General features: G+C 37.8%; 1 protein-coding gene and 1 pseudogene across 1 annotated transcript; both read left to right on the top strand.

Annotated features, from left to right (window-relative positions):
• The first annotated feature begins 4935 nt into the window (after positions 1-4935).
• Positions 4936-5536, top strand: LOC104963899 (histone H2B 1.2-like; annotated as a pseudogene).
• An 840-nt stretch (positions 5537-6376) lies between these two features.
• LOC104963891 (histone H4) lies at positions 6377-6740 on the top strand. Its single transcript, XM_010792571.1, has one exon. It carries the CDS (start codon positions 6386-6388, stop codon positions 6695-6697), a length of 312 nt encoding a protein of 103 aa, XP_010790873.1. The 5' UTR covers positions 6377-6385; the 3' UTR covers positions 6698-6740.
• The last annotated feature ends 1551 nt before the right edge of the window (positions 6741-8291 follow it).

Genomic DNA, 8291 nt, shown 5'->3' with positions numbered 1-8291 from the left:
AGGTCATTCCTTCCTGCAGTGGTCAGCAACCAGCACAGCCCCTAGTAGACCCCGCACAAAACAACAGTATGTGCAATATCCTCCTGTGACCCGAGGAAAAAAAGATTGAAACCTGAAAAAAAAAGATTTGAAACTCAAAAAATAATTGTTTTGAATCTGAAAACGTAAAATCTGAAACTGAAAAAAACAACTATTCAAATATCAAAATATGTATGAAGGTGAAATATGAAAATAAATATTTTGTTAAAAAAAATTGCTGAACTGAATCAAAATAATATTCAACCTGAACAATTATTCCAAATACTTTTTTTTGTTTTGAATACAACATTGTATTTTTCAAAGTTCAGGATGAAAACTTGGACTTTCAAATAAATTGTATTTTTTTGAATGATCAAAACTTATGACCCTGAAATAGCTCCATACCCCTCCAGCTCTGAACCAGAGCCAAAGCCATAGCCTATCTCAGATATTTAAAAAAACACAAATCAGTGTCCCGAACACAACGCGATGCATTCAGGGTCCCACAGACTAACTCCACGGGCTCCTGGAAGCTGTTGGATTTTACGAGTGACGTTTTGATTTCTACTGTATGTTCAGGGGCTTGAATCTGAAGTATTTAGTATGTCTCTACCTTTGTGTGGCCTGTTCTTCTTCTTGCTGTTATTTTGTACTTTCTCCTACATATCAACCAAGAAACTATAAGTGGCATGAGTATGTGTGTTACAGTGAGAACAAAGAATGAGTGTGTTTGGCAGAATGGGAGGTGAAATACTGTAAATTCTCAAATAAAACCAGAACTACAAGGGCATTTGAAAGGCCATTGCCAAAAAGTGAAAAATGGAGTGTGTATCCACCTCGTGATTTGGATCTCCTCCAACTGTTCACAGGTTCTTCTTTAGCCAATGTTACATCCTTCCAACAACTTTCATAAAAATCAGGTCAGTCATTTTTCTGTATATTCTCAAATAAAACCAGAACTGGAAGGTCGTTTGCCAAAAAGTGAAAATTGGAGTCTGTGTCTGCCTCATGATGTGGATCTTCTCTGTGGATGTTCTCAAGTTCTTGCTTAGCCATTGTTACACTGTTGGACCACTTTTCATGAATATCGGGCCATTGGTTTTTGTGTAATCCTGCTGATGAACTGAACCAAAAACATGAGCTCCTTGGCCAAAGACACAATTCAATCTTTATTTCAGACTCAAGGTCCATATCACATACAACAAGACACACATCAATAAATAAGATAAATGATTGAGATCAGTTTCAATTCCATCGTTTGAGGTTTAAAAATCCAAATGTAAATGAGGTAGTGCTTTTTTGTATGTTTTACCCTTACATGACCAACTCTGCAGCATTAAAAGATCTTTCACAAATCAAATATTTTTAATATCTACCATTTATCCCGCATGATTAGGAGAATGCAGCTTTAGCCCCTTAGATTTGTGCCTTGTTAGCTAAGTTATATTGCTATTAGCTTAGCTACCTTTACATTTTGTGTACTAATGTTAGCTGTCGTTCACAAACTACTGAGTACATCACTTTTTTAGATAATGTGAAGCCAATGTAAGAACAAGGATTGATCAAAAAGCTGAATAAAAGACAGTTTTTTATATTCTTGTATTTCATTATGATGGAAAAATCTAAATAAATAAGTGTCTTCCAAAAGTAGTGAGATGGTAAAAAGGAACCACAAGAAGGCTTTTAATGTGAAACAAAAGGAAGTTATCAATGATCAGTAAAGCATATTTAAAAAGTCAGTGTTCACTGCTATTGAAGTTGGGAATATCAAATTCCTGTAAATGTTTCACAATAAAAGTCTTCCAAGGGGAGTGAAGGTGTTATAGGCAAAAAAACAATTGTAAAGCTTTTAAAATAGATCAGTAAAAATGGATCTGATCAAATGCACACAAGTCATTTTTCCAAACTAGTTTTCTACTTAAGCCTGGTGCCACTGTTTGAGAATTTACAGTACTTCCTGTTTTATTTTTTCAATCCTATTTTTCCAGTTGTGAAAAGTGTTCTGTGTTTCCTCGAAGCTGCTATCCCTGTGCTGTGTAGATCGGAGAAGTCCAGCCTTATCCCTGAAGTCCTACAAACACCCTCCGTTAGCTCTCCATACCTCACACCAACACACTTTATTATCATCAACTGAATAATAATAATTCAAATGCATCGGTGGTTCAGTTTGTGCCTTTCAGGGAATCATCGTTTTGCTTTTGAGGAGTTGTGTTTTCATTCAAAAAGATTCAGTTTTACGTTGTGTTCAGGAAAAGTAGATTTATTTAAGATGCATGTCTGTTTCTTTATCCAATATATTACTGTTAAGGTGAAACAGTATTTGTTTAACAAGTATGTATACACCCATAAGTGATGATTGAACATATCAATTTAAAACTTTATTATGTGGCACAAGATGTTTAGGACGCAATAGGAATGTCATTCATAAGAATGATCGAACTGCACACATTGACACCTGTGAAGAAAAGAAACTGTGTGTCTTGTTCCATATCAAGATTTATTCCACAGATAATCAAAATAAGACAAATGTCTCTTACCTTCACCTGAGGTATCGTTTGTAATTGTATTGTTGGATCATAGGATACAAGAAGAATTAGGTTGGAGATAACATTGATAATCATACCAATGGTTTTGTAACTTGTTTCCTCCCAAATGCATCATATTCGTATGATAACGAGAGTAATAGGTACAGCATAGTACACTTTTGAAGTACTTTACTTGGCTATATAATCAACACATTCAATATAATGTACTATGATAAGTTAAGCTACCCAGCAGTATTTAAAGTCATCAACATGAGCTCTGTTTTCACAAGCTCAAAAATATGTGGTTGAATCTGCAGGAGAGCTAGTTCACGTTAGCTGTTAGCTGCTAGCTTTTAGCTGTTAGCTGTAAGTTATTAGCAGTGGGTAAACGAGGTTCCATATTGTTGGTCTGAGTTCAAGCTCTATTCAGTTAAAATGAATATTTAGCTAAGGTAGACTATAACGTTAGTATTATTACGTGTAATAAACTTGAATAAATTGAGTTTTTATAAAAATGACAACCTGTTAAAGTTGCTTACAAAACCAGTATGCTAACGGTAACAGAAGAGTGTATGTTGAAGATTTTTTTTTAATGATAAATTCTTGGTCAATTTGGTATCAAGAATCCTACTATTTCACTGAGTATTGATGATAACACAGTCATTCACATTTATAAATGGACAAAATGTAAAACCTGACTTCCCGTCAGAGGCACAAACTGGATTTTACGGTCCACAAATCGTTTTTGTTTCAATCAAATCAAACATTTTGCAGCATGTCATGACATTTCTTGAAAAGCGACTGTTTGTAGGCATACCTGCAAAGTGTATTTATTATTTATTTTATTTTTTGTAATGCATGGTTTTGATTGCACACCGCCGTTCGTTCATATCCACCCAGGGGTGTTGTGTCCTGCCAACATGTAGTGGAGGTAGTTTCCTTTCTGTGTGGAGTCCGTATAGACTTTGCTGCCTGTTGCGTGTGAAATACCCGTGAAGCTGCCTCCGTCCACATCAAGTACCTTTATACCAACACCGATCCCCAAAACAAAACGCTGCCAAATTGGTCTGAATAAGCCAAAAGTTTGTTCTGACGTTCTCTGGTTATAAGTGGTATAAGTGTATCACATGTTAAACCTCATCCCGTTTAATGTTACATTGTGTTTTTAACAAAAAAGAATCCTGTTTGTTAAATTGTTGATAGTATATGCAGAAGAGTTATGAAATAAACTGAAACAAACTCATATGTGTGTCAGCTGCTTGTGTTGAATTGTTTTTCCACCGGATGAAGACATTTTCTCTCTCAGTGTCAAAGGATTTATTTTATGAGGTTATTTGATTCCGTAAACACACGTTGACACTACAGATGGATAGGGTATACAATATAACCAACACAAATAATGGTTTATGGTTTAAAGTCAGTAAAGTAGATTACAAAAATGTAATTATCAAACTACTTTTAAAAGTGAACTTTTATTTTGAAGGCATCTCTAAAAATAAATACATAGAACAATAAATACATGCACACATTATGAACACGGCACTTCAAAATAAAAGTTTAGTATAACTTGACTAAACTTGAACACACATTTCTTTCGGTCTGGTAGTGGCTCAGTCAGAGCCGTAGGGTCGCCGGTTCAAGTCCCCAACCAGACCTAAATATGGAGTGTGGACTGCTACTTGGAGAGGTCCCAGTTCACTTCCTGCCCTGCCGTGGTGCCCTTGAGCAAGGCACCAGACAACCCCCTTCCCCCCTTACTCCCATTGCTCCCCAGGCGCTGTACAATAGCTGCCCACTGCTCCTGGTACTAGACTCCTGGTACTAGGATGGGTTAAAAGCAGACAACACACTGTGTGTGCATGTGTGACCATTACAGAGGGTTTCATCCATCCCATTCTATTCTATTCCGGATTGCATCCACTAGATGGTGACATTAGAGCCTCAAACAAAAGCACATAACCCAATGGAAAACATCAATATAAATGTACTGTTAAAACACAGAACCTAATAAGAATAATGTTGAAAATACTACTACCAAAGATTAATGATGCCAGTTAAAAAAAGATATGACAAGGATTAAGTTAAATATGAAAAGTAATTAAACATAAAAACGTAAAGAATATAAACAAAAAAACTATTATATTCCAATGAATCAATAAAACTTAATTGGGAGCAATATACAATTATTCTCAAAAATATAAAATATACTTTCACCATGTGTCTGTTATCAAAATGGTTATAGCATATTAAAGGTAAATATTGAAAACCTTTCACTTTCACCAACGGCTAAGCACTGACGTTATTTTCCAGCCAGCCAATAGCAGAGGGGCAACCGCACAGTGCTATTTGCATACAAGGGTATAAGTAGGAGTAGCGTGCATTCGCCTTCCTCACTGTTCGAAGAAGGCCAGAATCGTAACCATGCCTGAGCCACCAAAAGTTCCAGTACCCAAGAAGGGCTCCAAGAAGGCGGTCACCAAGACCGCCAGCAAGACCGGCAAGAAGAGGAGAAAGTCCAGGAAGGAGAGCTACGCCATCTACGTGTACAAAGTGATGAAGCAGGTGCACCCCGACACCGGCATCTCCTCCAAGGCCATGGGCATCATGAACTGCTTCGTGAGTGACATCTTTGAGCGCATCGCCGGGGAGGCATCCCGTCTGGCTCACTACAACAAGCGCTCCACCATCAACCTCAGGGAGATCGCAGACGCCCGTGCCGCCTTTGCTGCTCCGCCGGAGAGCTTGCCAAGGCACGCCCGTGTCCTGAGGGCACCAAGGCCGTGACCAAGTACACCCAGCTCCAAGTAACCTGCTACCGCTACTGCTACAAATCAACGGCTCTTTTAAGAGCCACCCACTTCATCTACTGCTGCCATCCTTAGATGTATCCATGATGTGTAATTCAACAATGTAAACTCAGCCGTCATGTTTAAATGAATATGTGAATATGAAAATAATGAATACGGATAATAAACGCCCAGTGACAAAAACAACCCTTGTTTTGTATTTATGGATATTTTCGAGTAATCCAGAACATGGAATAGTCCGGTCTCAATAATAGTCAAATAAACACTACTCTTTTAATTTGTATGTAATTTGGATTTAACCCTTTTCAATTTAGCTGTAAGAGCTAACAAGCAATCTATGTACATTATATTTACTTTTGAGTACTCTGACTAGTTCAGGAGGGTCTCTGTGTTATCATGAATGTTAAAGTGCAAATAAACTTTGTGGTAAGCCCAAAGAATACAAAATATGACAGTAACGGTTGCATATTAGTGTCTGAATGTTGTAAATAAAATAAGATATCCAAATGTAAAGTAATATATAAAACAATACAACTAAAGAAAACCTTATGAGGGAAAGTGACAGTATATGTAAACTGTGTACATCATAGTTTTATGTATTTAAATTAAGATTTTCATTGGTGTTTAAATATTCCAAAAATGAAAATATGATAAACTATAACACAATAGTAAAGTGAAGTATAAGATATAGAGTAGTATAAGGTGCAATATATTGGTGGTAATACCAATCGTATACAATAGTATAGTATGATACAAGTAGAGAGTATTTTATTTTTGGTAATACTAAATGCAATAAATTATATCGATGATAAACAGCTGAATATGGTGCCTATTAAACACAGGGGAAATCAAAGATCGACCCACAACCCAGATCGGCAATTGTGCGACTTTATTGTGAAATAACCATTGAAGCGTTTTCTGTTGTTAGCTTGTTTTTTCCCGCCGAACAGATCTCAACCACGTCCGCAGACTGGCAATAAATACCAACGGTCTCCACAGCAGATTCATTCACAGTTTTGACACAACTCTGAAATTATGTCTGGAAGAGGTAAGGGCGGAAAGGGACTCGGCAAAGGAGGCGCTAAGCGTCACCGCAAAGTGCTCCGTGATAACATCCAGGGCATCACCAAGCCCGCCATCCGCCGTCTGGCTCGCCGCGGCGGAGTGAAGCGTATCTCCGGTCTGATCTACGAGGAGACCCGTGGTGTGCTGAAGGTGTTCCTGGAGAACGTGATCCGTGATGCCGTCACCTACACCGAGCACGCCAAGAGGAAGACGGTGACCGCCATGGATGTGGTGTACGCTCTGAAGAGGCAGGGCCGCACCCTGTACGGCTTCGGGGGATAAACTCATCTGACTGAAACACACAAAGGCTCTTTTAAGAGCCACCCACTTCACTTTAAGAGCCTCTGTCCTTGAGATTTACTGATTTATTACCGTCTTTTTGATCCTTTAAATAGATAATTTATAGAATCCATGTTATTAGAGCAATGCCAAATATGATGTGTTATAACAAATAGTATACTATACTAGAATGTAAGCAAAGTGGTTTGTACTGCATTAATCGAGAGGATAAACCAACTTTCAGTCTTTCCTTTATTTAACATTATAACGAGGGGACTATTGGGTAAACACTGGCTGCGAGAGGCTGTGTCGAAGGCGTATGTCTCCTGGGATCAGTGGGCTCTCCACCAGAGGAATTTGTGCTGCATCTTGTCTTCCCCCTGTTAGTTTATTCAATTGTATTAGAGGGATGTCTCCCATTCCTCTCTGACACACTCTGTACTGAGTGTCTTGTCAGAGTGAGTGATGTCAGGGATCCAGCTGTGCGCGCCTCTCTCTCCTGCCTCTCGGCACGCAGAGAATGGACCTCCCCCCCTCTTTTATCGCGGGACAACGTGTGACCTTCGTCAATACTTTTCACAGCGGCAGGTTTTTTATGGTTCCCAGCCTTCGTCCACTCATGGAGAATATTCATGTTTTATGCTATATTTCCAGGGACTGTGATGCACCGTCACACATGACGCAATAGGCATTAGTGAGCCGGATCATCAGAACTAGTATCAGTTCAAGTTATGATGAAACATGTGCAAATGTAAATACATTGCCTTAATAAACTCTTCAATCCACTATGAGTTTACCACCTGGAATGCTCTTGGTATTCAGTCTAAAGACATCAACAACAACACATTTATTATTTGTTGGAAAGTAACTTTGACATCCTGCCACTCTAAACTACCTAAGTGGTTTTGAAGCCATTTAATGATTCCCGAGATTTTAAGAAAGGTCGTCTGGATGATTTGTAACTACACATTTTAAATGTTTAAAAAATATATATATATGTATACCTCTTTGTGACTATCCAGTATATCACACAATACCTGTGTTAGAAAACAATTTTCAACACTTTTCAGGTATTTGTTCTTCATTTGAATTCTATAATCTTGTAAGTATAACGGAAATCTAAATATCAACAGGTCATGAACAGATAACTTGTCAGATATCACACTTTATCAGTTTAGATAACAGGACTGATTTACATGAAATGACTAACGGCGTTTTAGGCACCAAAATGTATGCGTTTAAGGCTAAACATTTCATCATGGAAATAAGTAGGTCTGTATTATCTTCACTGAATTTGAGGATGAACACCTAACTCAATAATGGGCCTGTGAACTTCCAGTCATACCTGTGGAGGAAATTAATTACAAGCATTTCATCAAGAAACTCTACACCAACCAGCTACAACAAGCTGATCTCCAGCAATAATAGTAAAAGACATCTCTTCTCATATAATTATTACAACCAAACACATGTATGCCTTATATTAAACCAATTTCATTCAAATTAAAAAGCCCTTTTAACCTGAACTAATTCATCACCAAACAAGTCTTACACCTTTTTCCCTTTCCACGTTCATTATTTCTATTTTTACACTAAA

This window comes from Notothenia coriiceps, unplaced genomic scaffold (genome assembly GCF_000735185.1).
Source record: "Notothenia coriiceps isolate Sejong01 unplaced genomic scaffold, NC01 NC01_scaffold00001794, whole genome shotgun sequence".
NCBI lineage: Eukaryota > Metazoa > Chordata > Actinopteri > Perciformes > Nototheniidae > Notothenia > Notothenia coriiceps.
Note: the sequence above shows the minus strand (reverse complement) of the source record. Positions and strands in the feature narration are given on the sequence as shown.

Coding starts and splice junctions, on each gene's coding strand:
- LOC104963891 (XM_010792571.1), top strand. CDS start 6,386: ATGTCTGGAAGAGGTAAGGGCGGAAAGGGACTCGGCAAAGGAGGCGCT.